General features: G+C 37.9%; 3 protein-coding genes across 5 annotated transcripts in view; 1 reads left to right on the forward strand and 2 right to left on the reverse strand.

Moving 5' to 3' along the window:
• Positions 1-1,651: 1,651 nt before the first annotated feature.
• On the reverse strand, positions 1,652-6,999 carry LOC108409768 (uncharacterized). The gene is made up of 3 exons (XM_073213791.1): positions 6,857-6,999; positions 6,000-6,768; positions 1,652-5,909 (listed from the first exon to the last, which is right to left on the reverse strand). Exons 1-3 carry the CDS (start codon positions 6,997-6,999, stop codon positions 5,838-5,840), a joined length of 984 nt encoding a protein of 327 aa, XP_073069892.1. The 3' UTR covers positions 1,652-5,837.
• Positions 6,312-10,190, forward strand: SMIM15 (small integral membrane protein 15). Of its 3 annotated transcripts, none has more exons than XM_017680574.3 (3): positions 6,312-6,451; positions 7,671-7,783; positions 8,687-10,190. In XM_017680574.3, exon 3 carries the CDS (start codon positions 8,699-8,701, stop codon positions 8,921-8,923), a length of 225 nt encoding a protein of 74 aa, XP_017536063.1. In that variant the 5' UTR covers positions 6,312-6,451; positions 7,671-7,783; positions 8,687-8,698; the 3' UTR covers positions 8,924-10,190. The 3 variants fall into 3 exon arrangements, with proteins under 3 accessions (XP_017536063.1, XP_017536046.1, XP_017536055.1); XM_017680557.3 differs by lacking the exon at positions 6,312-6,451 and adding an exon at positions 6,470-6,847; XM_017680566.3 differs by lacking the exon at positions 6,312-6,451 and adding an exon at positions 6,470-6,672.
• A 2,828-nt stretch (positions 10,191-13,018) lies between these two features.
• NDUFAF2 (NADH:ubiquinone oxidoreductase complex assembly factor 2) overlaps positions 13,019-17,214 on the reverse strand; it is a 166,716-nt gene continuing 162,520 nt past the window's right edge. The window contains exon 4 of the mRNA XM_037022286.2: positions 13,019-13,335. Coding sequence (XP_036878181.1) covers positions 13,087-13,335 — 249 coding nt within the window. The 3' untranslated portion in view covers positions 13,019-13,086. The remainder of the gene's footprint in view (positions 13,336-17,214) is intronic.

A 17,214-nucleotide genomic window follows, 5' to 3' on the forward strand; every position in this document is an offset into this window, starting at 1 on the left:
TACAATTACATGAAGAACATTGTTTACTAGACTCCCCCCTTCACCAATTCCCCCCAACAAACCCCATTACAGTACTATCCATCAGAGTAGTAAGATGCTGTAGAATCACTACTTGTCTTGTGTTGCAAAGCCCTCCCCATGCCCCCCCCCCACATTATACATGCTAATCGTTATACCCCCTTTTCCCCCACCCTTATCCCTCCCTTCCCTCCCATTCTCCCCAGTCCCTTTCCTTTTGGTAACTGTTAGTCCATTTTTAGGTTCTGTGATTCTGCTACTGTTTTGTTCCTTCAGTCATTCTTTGTTCCTATACTCCACATATGAGGAAATCATTTGGTGTTTGTCTTTCTCCGCCTGGCTTATTTATACCATCTAGCTCCATCCATGTTGTTGCAGATGGTAGGATGTTTTCTTTTTATGGCTGAATAATATTCTATTGTGTATACGTACCACATCTTCTTTATCCATTCATCTACTGATGGACACTTAGGTTGCTTCCATTTCTTGGCTATTGTAAATAGTGGCTTTTGGATGTAGAGTTCTATAGATGTCTATTAGGTCCATCTGTTCTAGTGTGCTGTTCAGTGCCCCTGTGTCCTTACTTATTTTCTGTCTGCTGGTCTATCCTTTGGAGTGAGTGGCATGTTGAAGTCTCCTAAAATGAATGCACTGCATTCTCTTTCCTGCTTTAGTTCTATTAGTATTTGTTTCACATATGTTGGTGTTCCTGTGTTGGGTGCATATATATTTATAATGGTTATATCCTCTTGTTGGACTGAGTCCTTTATCATTATGTAATGTCCTTCTTTATCTTTTGTTACTTTCTTTGTTTTGAGGTCTATTTTGTCTGATACTACTGCAACACCTGCTTTTTTTTCTCCCTGTTGTTTGCATGAAATATTTTTTTCCATTCTTGGTTTTTAGTCTGTGCATGTCTTTGGGTTTGAGGTGAGTCTCTTGTAAGCAGCATAGAGATGGGTCTTGCTTTTCTATCCATTCTATTACCCTGTGTCTTTTGATTGGTGCATTCAGTCCATTTATATTTAGGGTGATTATTGAAAGATATGTACTTACTGCCATTGCAGGCTTTAGATTCTTGGTTACCAAATGTTCAAGGTTAGCTTCTTTAGTATCTGACTGCCTAACTTAATTCACTTATTGAGCTATTATAGACACTGTCTGGTGATTCTTTATTTCTCTCCCTTCTTATTACTCCTCCTCCTTTCTTTATATGTTGGGTGTTTATTCTGTGCTCTTCTGTGTTTCCTTTAACTGCTTCTGTGGGTAGTTGATTTTATTTTTTGCCTTTAGTTAGTATTTGATTGGTCTGCTTTCTTTGCTGTGATTTTATTTTCTCTGGTGACATCTGTTTAGCCTTAGCAGTGCTCCCATCTAGAGCAGTCCCTCTAAAATATCCTGTAGAGGTGGTTTGTGGGAGGCAAATTCCCTCAACTTTTGCTTGTCTGGGAATTGTTTAATCCCTCCTTCATATTTAAATGATAATCGTGCTGGATACAGTATTCTTGGTTCAGGGCCCTTCTCTTTCATTGCATTAAATATATCATGCCATTGTCTTCTGGCCTGTAAGGTTTCTCTTGAGAAGTCTGATGATATAGCCTGATGGGTTTTCCTTTGTAGGTGATCTTTTTTCTCTCTCTCTGGCTGCCTTTAATACTCTGTCCTTGTCCTTGATCTTTGTCATTTTAATTATTATGTGTCTTGGTGTTGTCCCCCTTGGGTCCCTTCTATTGGGGATTCTGTGCTCTTCTATGGTCTGACCGATTATTTCCTTCCCCAGTTTGGGGAAGTTTTCAGCAATTATTTCTTCAAATACACTTTCTATCCTTTTCTCTCTCTTCTTCTTCTGGTACCCCTATAATGCAGATATCGTTCCTTTTGGATTGGTCACACAGTTCTCTTAATATTGAATCATTCCTGGAGATCCTTTTATATCTCCCTCTGCGTCAGCTTCTATGCGTTCCTGTTCTCTGGTTTCTATTCCATCAATGGCCTCTTGCATCTTATCCATTCTGTTTATAAATCCTTCCAGAGATTGTTTCATTTCTGTAATGTCCTTCCGGACATCATCCCTTAGCTCTGCAGCTCCATCAGCATGGTTATGAGCTTTATTTTTAATTCTTTTTCAGGGAGATTAGTTAGGTCTATCTCCTTCTCAGGGTTTGCCTCTGTGATCTTGGTCTGTATCAAATTCTTCTGCCTTTTCATGGCAATAGAGGTATTTGTGGGGAGCTGGCGCTTGTGTTGGCTAAGAGGAAGTCCCTTCTTGCTGGTTTGTGGCCTTCCTCTCCTGGGAGAACAGCAACCTCTAGTGGCTTGTGCTGGGCAGCTGTGCACAGACTGGGCCTCTGATTCTTGCCCCGCCACTGTGGAGCTCTGTGGTTGCTGTGGGCAGAGCTGCATCGGAAGGGGAACAGGTGGGAGGCTGTTTATCACTGTGAGGGGCCTCTGATCTGTGCTGCCACCCAGGGGGTTAGGGCGCCCAGAGTTCCCCAGGATTCCCGGCTGCTAGGCTAAGTGTCCCAGGACGCTTCCGCCCAGCTGTGGGATCCCTGTCCCTTTAAGACTTTCAAAAAGCACTCACTTTTCTTTGTCCTGGGTGCGCCGGCTGCAGGGACACGCTCACAGGTCTTACTGTCCTGTTTTCCCTAGTTTCCAGCACACCACACACTGTGTGTCTGCACTCTGGTGCTGATGGCTAGGGCTGTGTGTTTAGCAGTCCTGGGCGCTCTCTCCCTCCCTGCTCCGACTCCTCTCCTCCTGCCGGGGGCTGAGGTGAGGGGTGCTCGGGTGCGCTGGGCCATGGCTTGTATCTTACTCCCTTCGTGAGGCACTGGGTTCTTGCACGTGTGAATGTAGTCTGGCTGTTGTCCTGTGTCTTCTGGTCTCTCTTTTAGCAATAATTGTATTTGTTGTATTTTCAAAAATATATATGGTTTCGTGAGATTTCCGCTGCTCTACTCATGCTACCATCTTGGTTCTCCCCTGCTTTTCTTATTTTGAAGACAAATCTCTTCTTAAGGTTTGCATTACATCCTTAAATGGTATATCTTGTATACTTAAGAAGATGTCTTCTAATTTAAACAAGTATTTTATAGCAATATTAGCCAATTGTTTAGAATGTGTTTCTGTCAAATTATATTTAATGATAGGTGGAAAAAAATTACTCAAAAAACATTTTGTTACTGGAGAGGCCTAAATGAATTTTCTGGAAAATAATAATTTGGTGATGCTTTGTAGGCAAAACAGTCTGAAAGCAACTTTGCCAACTATGACCCATTCAAACAAGGCTGAAAGGAGGATGTAAGATGGAGTGAATCATTGACTGGTTGGTCTAATAGTAGTGAAAGGTCCCAAGACAGAAAACAGAGGTTGACAGACAAATCATGTGTGGGACATGAAAGAGCAAATCAACTAGTCAGGTTAGAGAGAACCTTCCACACCGCACTAATAACCATTTTAGACATGCTGCCACCACCTGGGCAACAGGCAATTTCGAAGTATGGGAAGCTTTTAGTTGTGATAATCAGTTAACAATTACAGAATTAAATAAAAAAAAAATTTTCAGTTTATGAAATAAGCATTTTTTGCCACATCTTGGGACATTAAAATTTAAGAGCAGAGATTTGGGGCAGATGTGTTGAGAATCCTGTTCTATTTTTAAGACTCTGTTTTCTTACCTGTCAAATGGGTATAAGATGATTATCTTTAAGGGTTGCTTAATCTCAAGATTTGTATTAATAGACACCAAGCATCTAACCCAGTAGCTGGTACATAGTAAGTATACAATAAATAGCTCTTAGGAAATTATTCTTCAGTATGATCTTTCAAATATTACTACAGCCTAATTATTATTTTTAATCACATAAATGTGTCTATTAAGAAATGAATTTGCTTGCATTTAAGTGGAAGGAAAAAACTCAGGGAAGAAACCAATTCCACTAAAATAAGCCAAATAAATGAAGTATTACTGCAGGGAAATAATCTTGAGAGCAGGCAAGAAAGCTCTCAAAATCTTTAGTCCACCCTAGATTAATGCAACAGCACCTTATTCATGTTTCACTCATTCACAAGTTTGACATGAGTTAGTGTAAATGTGAAACTTTGTACCATCCAAGGAAAAAAGACTTTCAAACAAACAAATGACAAAGACTAGGACTTCTCCTCTGAAGACAAAAAGTTGTTAGAATTTTGTAATATTCCATTTTCAAAATATAATTGCAATAGAGTAACTAGTATGGATGGGGCTGGCAGAATATGCTACATAGGAATCATTCTTATGCAGACAAACCCTCCTTAATTAATAATGTTAGGCTTAGTTTGGTTAAAATTACATTCATGTAATAAGATTTTATATCTTAAAAATTAATAAAGTGGCTCTTATTTCCTTGTTACTCCAAGTCAGTATTCTGAAAGACATTTGAATGAAAATAAAAACCCCATTAAGGATCTTTTCAAATAAAGAATATGACCTTAAGAAAACTGGCTATGATGTTTCCACTAAATTTCTTCTTCTATTGCTGCTTATGGAGCCTAAGTCAGAAAAATGGCCAAACCCAGTCCAACAGACAGAATTTTCTAAAACTGAAAAACACCAGAGATAACCTAGCACTTTCCACATATGTAAGAGGAACAGGCTTAGAGTGACTTTTCAAAATACACAGCTAAGCAGAGAAAAGGCCTGTGAATCTCAACTCACAAGGCTCCTCACTACAGAAAGCAGTCCTTAGTATCAAAACCAATCTTGACATTACCTTTCATTAAGGCAATGTGGGTTGCAGTTAAGGAAACAACTATAGCAACTCCTATGGTATTCCTGGGCTTGCAGCCTGCCCTGGAACCGAAAACTGTATCAGTAATATTAGACTGGGAAGGCAAGGCCTACACTAGAGACAAAGCCCTACAGAGCCTTCCTTCTTTCGTGTCTCTTCTGCCCACCCAAGACTGCTATGCATTTACCAAGGGATGCAGCAGAGCAAACTACTGGGGAGGCAGTAACTAGGAATGTTGTCTATCCATGATTAAAATAAAACACACACACCTTGGCCTCTGGAGTGAATGATGTTAAAATACATTCTGATTCCTTCCTGGAACGACTATTTGGCAAGTTTTTAAAAATCACCAAAGTTACCTGCAGCAAGCAGAGTTCGTAGTACACACAATGCAGTGACTGCATCTGCTTTTTCTGGCTATTACAGGTACAGACTAGGTCCATGCTGCCCAAGCTTTGAACCTATCACCAAAGTTTTCAAACAAGAACGAGTAAGAAAACAACTGCTGCTAATACAGCGTACAAACAGTAACATATGCCCAGCGAACACTACTGTAGATCATTAGATTACATGCCAAAAGCCTGTTCCCTGGTAAATAAGTTACTGTTGTTATACCTAAACTAGTTATACATGTCACAGCTTGCTCCTCAAAGAGAATATTCTATAGTCTTTCAAGAATAAAAACCTGCTTTATTTGGCACACAGCAGTGAAGAGGTCTTGCAACATTTGTAGAGGCAGTCAAACAAGACCATTTCAGTGCAAGCAATTACAAAATTTGGTCACCAACCAAACCAGTTAATCTCTCACTTCCTGTAGATTGGAGGACAATATTAAACTCACTCTGTTTGTTGACTTTTGCATCCTTTTGTGTATTTAAAGAACAAGTACCTCTGTGGAAACTCTACGCCCACATAGTTTAATTACCAAATTTATTTTAGGCAAGTATCAATCTTGTGTGTGTGTGTGTGTGTATGTGTGTAGGAAATAAGTTAGGCTCGTAAAAGAAAACAAAAAACCCTCTTCACACAGTATGGCTGCATTTTCCCTTAGGAACAAGATTCAGGGGATCCACCTCCGTCCAGCTGCGTCTCCATCTCCTCTACGGGAGGCTTTAATGACTGTCCAAGCAGAAGAGAGGGGTAAGGGCTGGTGGTGAACCACAAGGCGAAACTCCCAGAATCTTTCCACAGTCGGTGGGTGACCCTCACCTGACTTTGGTTAGTTCGTGGGGACCAACTACGTTCTTGCCGTCGGCCTTGGTCCGAGTTTCCCAGGGCCACGGACCTCACCCATCGGGCCCCCCACACCGGCGCGGCTCCAGCCGGGAAGGGGGGCCGTGTCCCCGCTTCTTTCCGAGACGACAGTACGGAGCTCTCGGGGTCCCGGCCCCGCGCCCCCACGTCCGCCCCGTAGTCCAGGCAGGAGGCGCCCGCGTGGGACTCTGGCTTCCAGCCCCACGCGGCCTCACCTGCCGCTGCCCGGAAACCGGCGCCGCCCCGCCCCCTACCCCACGTCCTGCGCGGCCGAGGTCCCGGGACCCGCACGGCAATGGCGCCGCCGGAAACTGCCCCCCGATTTCCTCGGGCCCATCCACGCTGGGGCAGGCCTGTGGGCGGGACATGAAAGCCGCGGCTTCCGTCTTCCTGCTTCCGGCGTGGCGGTGAGTTGGAAGTAGGGGGTCTGGGTCCGCTGTCCCGGCTGCCATGTAGGAGCCCCTGGTGCGGCCACCTCGTGGTTGTGCCTCGGTGCCGGGCGGAGGCGACGCCGCGTCGCCGGTGCGAGGTGTGGCGCGGCCGTGCCTGGCTTCCTGGGGCCACCCGTCTCGGAGCCTCGCCAGGCCCGCGCTCGCCAGGCCGGACCGGGGACCGGAGGCCGCTGGCGGTGAGGAGGGAGAGTAGTATGAGCAAACGGGGAACGTAAAGGAGTGGCGGCGCTTCCAGCTGGGACGTGCCGTCGGCTGGCCCGGTCAGCCCCTTGCTGAAGGAGGAAGAGTAGTACTTATTCTTCAAGTGTGGAAGACGCGCGCGTTTGGGTCGGAAATTGAGGTGCAGGGGAGGTGTGTGACCTGTGGACAATCCTTTCCGTGTTAATAGCTAAAACTTTTCCATAAACCAGGTTTTTTACCCTTTTTTTTGCGAAGTTCCTTTGCTTATCTCTGAATCCTGCATTAGTTAATTTATCACTGGACCGAGTAATCTTAAGAAACATGTCTCTCAGCACAATCCTGACTGGGTGGGTTTGGGGGCGTGCTGGTTCGGGGGAGGGGAACCGAGGTATTTAACAGGATCATAGGCACTTTAATGTGTCTCTTCATAATATGAAGAAACCGTGGAAGGATATATTTAAAACCAGTGGCGGTATTTTCCTGAGGTGAAGGGATTGGGGGTGATTTATGTTTTGTTTGGGTTATGTCTAATTTTCGATAAAGAATACAAATTGTATAATGGGGAGACGAACCTTTAAAGAGTAAGGCAAGGTGTTTGATTTTGTGATTACAAATCTAACCCTATAAAAAATGACATGTTTAGTATCCATTCAGGATACAGGAATGGATATGCTGTAACGTAGCAGCAGCTAACTTGTCCTTTTATCTGTTAGCTTCATAAATTTATTGTTGAAATAAGTGATTTAGTAAAATATTTGCTCTCCGGTATTTAGGATTTTCTTAGAGCATTTGCAGTTGTAGTAATTATTTCTTCAAATTATGAAGAAAGAAATAGAATTAAATGTAATGTGTCGGTCAATTTTAACATGTCGTTTATAGATTGCATATATAAAATTTAGAAGTTTTCCATTTAAAATTGTATTACAACCATCCTGAAAGTTGTGACTTAAACTTTATCTATTCTTTTTCAACCCACCTGGTGTGTGGAATTTAGCGCTTCGCCCAGAAGTGTATGGTAGAGCTGAAAAAGACAACCGACCAAGGGTGGCCTAAAACTGTAACTGGCTCTCTGATAATCCCAGGACAAGATCACTGTTCAGTCATAAGGTAGATCATTTTTTTTAAATGCCAGCTGAAACTGTGACAATCTACATCCATTCCTGCCCGGATATTTTCTAATCCTCCACGTTGAATAGAAGTTAACACAAACTTGAAAGGTTGAAAAGCCTCTGGGGCAAAATAGAAAATATTACTCAGATGCACACCATCCTCATTTGCTAGATGGCCCTCCCTTACCAACTCAAAATGGAACAGAATGTATGGCACCACTTATGGTTAATTTTTTCATTTATTAAATTTATTGTCATTTATTAAAATTACATCCTCAAGTAGGAGTTCTCAAAGCTGAAAGAGGACGTAAAATAGCATGTCATTTTTTTGCTTTCTCTTTGCATATGAATGTGGGTATTGTCTGTGCTCCCTTACTGTTTCTTTTTCATTCCTGGAAACAGCCATCAGTTACCTCCCTTTTATACAAGCATTTTATCTACTCTGTGGCTTGTCCTTTTCAAACACCAAATTTGATAATTTATACTTTTTGTTAACTAGTACTTAATAGTACTAATGCCATGTCAAAAAATGACAAATGAGATTCAGCTGTTTCCTGGAATGTGCATAAACTCAAGATTCTTATAAAAATATGCTGCTAAATAAAATTTGTCTTAAATACAGGAGGCATGTGAGAATATGCATTGTCCTTATGACAGATTCCACATGGTTTTTACTTGTATCTTCTATACCTTCACATCTTTTTCAAGTGTCACTTTTCTGGTTGTCCTAGTTGAATTATTAGTTCTTAACTGTTGATAAGTCTTTATTAAAATAGTACTAACTAGTAGTTTTTAAAAGCAACTAAGTGATAATGGAATTCAGAGTTAACTGTATGATGTAACTTTTTTCAAAACTTGATTAACCACATGGTCTTTTCTGTTGTCCCCCTTCTTTCCTAAGACCACTACAAAAATGTTTGACATAAAGGCTTGGGCTGAGTATGTTGTGGAATGGGCTGCAAAGGACCCATATGGCTTCCTTACAACAGTTATTTTGGCCCTTACTCCACTATTTCTAGCAAGTGCTGTATTGTCCTGGAAATTGGCCAAGATGATTGAAGCCAGGGAAAAGGAGCAAAAGAAGAAACAAAAACGTCAAGAAAATATTGCAAAAGCTAAACGACTAAAAAAGGATTGAAGGAATGAACAGGCTCTGCCACCAAAGGAAAATTTGGAAAATTATGCAGATTTGGAGGGACTCATCAAGGTTTCTTTTCTGGATTTTATGGCAGTATTATTTAGTAAATGAAGTCTGAGTATATGGAAGAATCATGTTAGTTCTGACCTCTACTATAGCAAGTTTTAGGCCTCAATGTAGAAGTCTGTTGACAATTATTGTAAATTGGCATTTATTGTGCTATAAATTGTTTATAACTAAGTCGTTTGGCATTTTGCAGCTTAAGTACTGAGATGAAGACATCCTGTGGAGAAAAATGACTTTAGGTGATAAACTCTATTCCAGTAATGGTTTAAATAAGGTCCTGTTCTGGACAAAAGCAATTAATGTAAAAATCAGAATTGTCCTGAGGTAAAAAGTGTGCTTAGATGTATATATTATATCTTTTATCATTATTGCTTATTTCTTGGAATAGAATCATTTCTGGCTTTCTCAGAGTTCAAGAATATTAATGAGTGCTTCTATTTTCTGCATTTTTCTCATTTAGCCTTTAATCATCAGACATTCTGCAATTTTTAAACAGATCTAACTTTATAAAGAATTCTCTAATTATCTTGACTATATAGAATACCACCTAGTGGATGTTACCGTTTTTGTACTTATAAACGGTGCCATTTTCTTAGAGATGGCTTGCTGACTAGAGTAGCACTATGATTTAAAGCCTGCAGTAAAAATGCCAAGTCTTGTAGGACCTTAGAACCAGTTTCTTCTTATTTGTGCTAAGTAGAAATGTGAAGCAGTTGAAAGAACATTTGCTGATTACATACATTTTTGTTTTTTATTCGATTCTTTGTTTTAACTAATACAGTAGTGATTTCCTGTACTTTCTGATTAAACAGGTTCACAGTAAAAATTTCAAATTTCTCTTATGGAACTCCTAAAGAGTAACAGCCAAGTCACATTTTATAAGTGGTAAAGACAACATTTGGAAAAATTTTGTTCAGCATAGTAAGTGGGTGAAAAATGTAAATGTCAGTGAGAATGTGTCATAATTAGAAATAAAGAGCTAAAGGATAGTTCCTTCAGTTAAGTAGTATAACTAACTTTTTACTATTAAACATGGCTTTTATAAATGCATGGTCCAATAATTTTATTCACTGTCAGTATTTAATAGCTTATTAAGCTTTTCTTACCTCTGATAATTTTAAATTACAGAAAGCTGTCCAATAGCATTAATTTAAAAATGAAACTAGGTACTGAAATAAATTTGATACTTTTTTATAAAGAGGTTCTGGGTCTTTGTTTTTTTGGTGGGGGAAATAGTAATTTAAGTTAGATATGTCATGGAAGTTAGTTTTCAAAGGTTTACTAATTTCATCTGTTGCTAAGCAGATGCTTGCAAAAGTTGAGGTAAATGTTTCTCAAATAAGACAGCCTAAGGATTGCTGAATATGTTTATCGACTGGCTTGAACAATATTTATTACTTTTAGGTTGTCAGTTCCTACATGTGTGGGAATCAACACATTACAATGCCAGGCACTGAAATCATTCAGTATTTAGTTATGAATTGGTAATTCATGTGATCTAGGATATGCTTTTTATACTGCCATAAACATTAAAATGTTTGGGTTTCTGCAGTCAAGCTGTTCATAGAAGGAATTTATATACATGTTTGGTATATATACATGTGTGCATATGCACATATATATATATATACACACATGTATGTTTTGCTTATGGCCACATTTTAGAGTAAAAATACTGAAGCAGAAAATACATTCACCGTAATTCTCAGTTATCTCCTAAAGCTGTGGTTTCATTGGTTCTATTGTGACAATTTAAGGGTATTTATTTAACTAAAATCTGTTTTTCTATAATTTATGTTAAAGTCTTATTTAAAACATGTCAATTTTGTTTGACATACACCATTTGTTTCTTCAGCTTTTCCTAACATGGAGCCTTATACATGTGAGATCAACAAGGTTTTATATTTGTGTGTGTGGTGGGCAGGGGGTGTGTGGCTGGGACGTAAAGTAGACTTTTATGAGGTTTGGGATTCTTCAGAAAAATCTATCTTCTCTCATTTTTACAGATAGTACTGTTGTTGAAAGAATCTCATTTACTATTATCTGGAATACTTTTATAATTAACGGTTCCTTACTCATTCCTTCCTTACTCATGAAATAAAGGAAAGTGGAAGGACACATTACACTTCATTTGGTTTTAAGTGAGAAGTTTGATTCCTATTTAGGAATGATTGCTTTTATGTTTGCAACTGATTACAGAATCTCTCTGATTTACCATTAAAAGGGATTCCATGTTCAAATACCAAAAGTTTGAGAAATATAAGGTAAACTTAGGATTCATTCCTGTATGATTTCTTAAGAGTTTATTTTAACTTAGTTTACTATCATATACTCTCTTCACTTCTGTTCCCCCCCCAAAAAACAGTTTGAGAAAGCCTAGTCTAAATAAATTCAGATTACATTTTAAGTAATGTGGTTAATGAGATACCATTAAAAAATCAATATAATAGTATTGGCTCAAGGCTGATTACATTAAGAAGTGACATCCAGAAATCTTAGTAAAGATAGGAGTGTTAAAAAATAATAGATAATGGAAAAAAGAGTTACTTCCTCCATTTTTTTGATTTTTAACTTCAACTATCTAAGACAGCTAATAGACTAGATTTGTATGATTAAACAGCAGCCAACACATTTTTTATATTTAAGCAATTGCATAATGTAATAAAACAATGCATAGAAGAGGTATAGGAATTCAGGAAGGATTTACCTCAAAGTATTTCGAATATATGATATCCATTAATTATTGACTTACTTATAAACAGATTGGCAAACATTTGCAAAGATATATGTAGAACACAATAATAGGAATTTGGCAGTAGAAATATTCTATCATGTTAGAACATTTACAATTTTTCCTGTAATCCAGGATTCAAGAACATTTTGATCTTAATTTACAGTCAATTATGCTACAAATTTAACTGCTTTTTATACTTTCTATTAACTAGTTCCTTTTCTGTGTCTGTGGCAAAATGTAATATTATCTTGTAATGATATGAAGAGACAGAATAGTTACCCTGGTATTAACAGGGCTGCTGAAATGTTAGTATTACCACATAGGTGCTTTTTTGTAATTGAGTAAGTATGTTATGGTGATTACATTTGATTACTTGTTTTAGTATAACATTTATGAAGTAGTTTTCTGTAGTTTATTTCTTAAGCAGTTAAAATTTTTACCTTCTATTAAGTAAAAATCTTTATGTGTTTTTAGGAATTCATTGTCAGCCCTTAACCAAGAATTTCTATATATTATTCAAAGAATTAAAATTTGGGTTATTTAAAAAGTACATATTTATTGAGCACCTATTATAATGCCAAACACTGTGAGAACTTCTTTGCAACAAACTTGGTGTTGTGCATTTCATAAAATGTATGACCCTTCAAAAATACTTTTGCATATAATCAGTCTTTTAACATTGTCATCTGTCTACATTTTTCTTCAATATACAAGCCACTGGAACCCCAGTATCAGTGGAATTGCTTTCTGAGAGCCTTCCTGTTTTCCATTTTCTCAAAATAATTTTTAATCTTACAGAACTCCAATTATTGTACCATTTCTGTTTACTGTCCTTTCAGGCTTTTGTGATGGATTGTCTATTTTTGTTGGTCCTAATTCCTATCTTCAAACCCCAGTCACACCATAAGCTAGCTTTCGTCCCATCTACTCAAGGTCTTCATGTTTTTTTTCATTTGTCAGCTACATTTTCTTGGCCTCCACATGTTCTATCCAAGTTCTTGTTTTTGATTAGCTCTTTATAGTATTATAGAGTGCCTCTCCAGAAATAATATTCTCATTTTTTCTTTTATATTTGATCATTTAGGACAACTCAATATTTTCTTTTCTCCTTCCTACCAAGATATATCTTGGATGGTTCCTAAGGATTCCAAAATACTGAGCATGTACAGCTGCATGATGCAAATCTAGGGAGCAATCCAAGGAGGGAAAAACAAGTAAATTATATAGTTCATACTTCATATTTCTTTGGCATACAAAAAGATCCTTAAGCTTAATGGAATAGTGAACTATTATCAGAAAATACAAAGTAACTTTTTATTTTTATTTGTTAAACAGTCACATAAATTATTCTATCACAGTGCATTTATTGATTGTCTCTCTTGCCATCTTGTGGCATCCAGGATCCTGGTTGAAAGGTTTTACCAGTGCTGGTTGGAGCCGCTGAGGGTTCTTCCTTTCCGAAGTGTGGAGCAGAGGCATGCCCTTTAATCTGGGTTTGAAGTGGTGGAGCCGGGTGTCCTTCATTGCATTCTTTACTAAGGAGTTTTTCTTTTTCATAATCTTCACTTTTTGTTTTAATTTCTTCTCTATATTTTTCATTTTTTAGTATTTCCTGTATGTATATATAAATGGAATAAATTACTAAATTTCTAGTTAGAAGAAAATCTAAACTTTTATGAAAAGAAAACTAATTTTCAAAAAGTACATATATACATGATCCTTGCTTTGCATTAAAGTAATACATGGATATGTACAGGGTAAGTTTGAAAAAGATATCTGATTATAACCAGTGTTATCTGAATTAATAGCTCTATCCTCATATACTATAATAAAGACATGAAGGGTCACAAAATAGAAATACGTGCTACCCAATAAGTGAAACAAACTATTTAACATGAGATACTACACAAAAGTGTAACACTCTTTCAAAGATTTTCTAAGCTTAACTAACAGCTATTTTCTGCCTCAAAACAAATCATCAGTGATTGTACTTTTCTACTAAAGATGTAGTAAAGGTAAAATGGCCTAAAACAGATACTCTGACCAGTCTGCTTTTCTCTGTGGGCACTAAAGCATAGATACTAATCCCCCATTAGCACTTAAATAGCTGTGACTGAGTTTAGGAGTGGCTGCCTTGAGTGAGGGTGAGAGCAGTCAGGTTTTGCCTTTCATATACCCTGTAAATTCTCAGGTGAGGTGAACCCCTCTACAATGCCAGAAGAAACCCCATCTACTTCCCTCTCTGCTCTGGAGTGGTCTGGCAGTAGAGGATAAGAAAGGAATCAGTTCAGCATGCCCTAGACACCAGTTCCACAGAGGCACTTCGCTATTGGAAATGCTTCCACAAAGCAGTACAACCAGTTTGTGCAATGCAGTTCTGTCGCTCAGGTTTCCTATTCCATCTGTAAGGATATATACCCCGAATTACAGTGAACCTATTACTATATTTTGTTAAATACTAGAACATCAAATTTAAGAAGCATCGTTGTTATGTTATCACTAAAAAAGGTAAACCACAACTGATCTTAGAGTTGTTAAAATGTGAAAAGATGTGCATCTTAAAAACAGCTAAAATGTAGCAATTCTATTTTTTATCTTTATTCCTTATTCCCCTTCTAAACTGATTATTTCTAAATTTTAATGTTTTCTGATTTCTCTTTAAGAACATATAGGTCATTTATGAAAAAAAATCTGAATGTTAGTATCACTAATATCTGACAACATTGACAAAAACAAATTCTTCCAAGTTCCTTTTTTAATTTCAGTACTTCAAAAAATAACACTTACAAGCAATATCTGGATATCTAAAATGTATGATGTAGCCATTCTGTTTCTAAAGTGAATTTCAAGTAGTAAAGGTAACTTTAAAAAACTAAACACTGATATTTAAAACCACATTTAAAATAATGGTTTGTACTTAAAAGAAAATAGGGGTTTGGGGGCTTACAGTGTTGAGACTTTCAGTTGTACACACAAAGGGCACATCTAATGAAACTTACCCTCAAAGCAAATGTGAGGGAAAAAATGTAAGTATTCTTGTAATTTCTGCGGTGACCCATCCCGCATGAGTACTTAAAAAGCTGTGATTGAGTTTAGGAGTGGCTGCCTTGAGTGAGGGTGAGAGCAGTCAGGTTTTGCCTTTCACATACCCTGTAAATTCTCAGGTGAGGTGAACATACATCATGAAAGGATATCCCTGGAAATAATGAAGTACGATACTTTCCCATATCACCATACTCTTCAAGAATCTCTTAACTGCTGTCTTCATGGAAGTTCTTTCTCTTGAGCAGAATGAAAGGGGTTCAAGTTGCCTTAGTAACCCACCACAGGTAGCAAGATGCTACTGAGAAGTTGGTATGCAGTTTACTTGGTTTGGGGATGAGAGAATCAATCTCAGGCCGAAGCTGTCCATGCCTACTTAAGTTACTTCAGCTCTACTCCTGCAGTCTTAAAACTACTGGTGCAAGCCTATGCCTTCCGCATAAAAGGAAATTGAGGGCTGAAAGCTGTTCTTTTTACTGCCTTTGTGTAGTTTCTCTTTACTTACCATTACTCTGCCATGTCAGTTTCTTGTATAACAGCTATTTAGGCAAATGAAAAGCCAATATGAATATGATAATTCTAACTTTTGAAGATGGATTAAATATGGCAGAGTTGGAAAACATGGAGACTATATAATTTTTCCTAGAAAAAAATTGACTTTTTATCTTTTTTAAAAAACCTGTTACCAGACTCCTGCTAACAGCTTGCAGGAAAATTAGAATATAAATCATCTATAAAAAGATACCTAGTTTTGTAAATATTTATAATACATAAAATAAAAGTAGGTAGAAAAAGGAATTTGTGGACTTAAATCATTTTGTAAGAAAGCCTATTTTACAGTAGAAATTACCATAAGGCAAGGATTTTTCCTTATATTTCTTTGGAACAATTACCAGGTTAAGTCTCAGTATGTTTATCAATAAAAGCAATATGTTTGTTTCATGTAGGGATAAACTGAGAGCAAGTGGGTCTTCCTTCACATAAAATGTATGTTAAAAAAATATCCTTTTATATAACACTCTCTTCCAATAAATATTCTTCAATGTTAAAAAGAAGAGATGGTTCTATGGTATTTTACCATTTGTATTCACATGATTTACTTAGACTACCCTTATTGTTTCCAATATTTCACTATTTCACTTTTTTAAAAAACAGCATTGATAACCATCCACACAGTTCTTTGACCCAAATAGTTTAATCCTGAATCATCTTAGTAGTGACACCAAGAAAGTCCAACTTTTTTCAGTCTTAGTTTATCTGGAAATGGGAATAAAGTGACTATTATACATACTTACACCTCAAACACTGTTCACATTTTTAGGTCATATGAAAGTTTGTGGTTAAGAACATGGGCTCTGAAGCAAGACCACCTGCATACATTTCCCAGTTTTGCCATTTACTAGCTGTGTGATCCTGTTACTGTTGCTTAACCTCTCTGTGGGTTAGTTTCCTCATCTGTAAAATGGAAATAACAATACTGTCCTCTTCAGTGGGCTGTTGCAAGGACTGGGAAAGAACTGCTGTGCAGTCATAGTACAACAGAAAAAGTGGATTTTTAAGTAGTGATTATTCTGTTCAATTAAAAAATAAACATACCAAATTTAAATCCATCCCTCTTCTGCATCTCAGGGTAGAAATACAGTCTCAATACTTAGACTTTTGTGTAAGTACTTAAAATTAGTACTTAAAAATACTTATTTGTGACACTCATTGAGTAACTATTTCTGTGAAAGTTCTGAAAATAGAGTATCAATTGCTATCCTTATGAAGAATTAACCAACAGAATTCACAGTTTTGTTCAATGAAAAATCTCCAGTGTTTCATTGTGCTACAGCCTCCAACAAAGGCAGCAACCATTACCAATGGATTGAGAACAGAGGTGAAACACATATAATCTACTGGCTTGCAAACAAGATGGAGTAACTAGGGCAGGACGAGGCCTTCTGCTGTAACAACTCTAAAACTGCTTCAAAAAAATTAAACTTTTCAGATACTAAACAACAGGGCAGGACAGTACTGTGATCCCTGACAGAAGGAAACAAACACTAAGCTTGTATCGCCTCAGCTTTGTGCCTGGAGGCATGTTACGAGTTGCTGCAGAGGGTGGGGAAACCCAAGCAGAGGTTGGTGGTCTTGCTGAGGTAAAAAGATAAGAGACGGTGGTTTGGGAGGCTGAGGAAGCTGGAATTTGTGGGCCAGAGTGTTATATTACACAGAGAAATTCTAGAAATCTGCAGAGGGGTCCACTTGAGTGTTCAGCTGAACATTAAGCTGTATGTGGGTAGGGTGAGACCACAGAACCAGGAAGGTCAATTTCTCGCTCAAGAGTAACTACCAGAGATTTGTAAATTGAACAGCTGCTGGAGCTTACATGAGACCAGAAGACATTCAAGTTCTAATCAGCTAGAGTTGCCTCACTGAACACTTAGGACATCATTATAAAGACTTC

The sequence above is a fragment of the Manis javanica genome, chromosome 1, assembly GCF_040802235.1.
Source record: "Manis javanica isolate MJ-LG chromosome 1, MJ_LKY, whole genome shotgun sequence".
Taxonomy (NCBI): domain Eukaryota; kingdom Metazoa; phylum Chordata; class Mammalia; order Pholidota; family Manidae; genus Manis; species Manis javanica.

Coding starts and splice junctions, on each gene's coding strand:
- LOC108409768 (XM_073213791.1), bottom strand. CDS start 6,999: ATGTTTCTTAAGATTACTCGGTCCAGTGATAAATTAACTAATGCAGGA. Junction 6,769..6,856: donor ACGGAAAGGATTGTCCACAG/GTCACACACCTC, acceptor TTCCTCCTTCAG/CAAGGGGCTGACCGGGCCAG. Junction 5,910..5,999: donor CACGAACTAACCAAAGTCAG/GTGAGGGTCACC, acceptor CTGCTTGGACAG/TCATTAAAGCCTCCCGTAGA.
- SMIM15 (XM_017680574.3), top strand. CDS start 8,699: ATGTTTGACATAAAGGCTTGGGCTGAGTATGTTGTGGAATGGGCTGCA.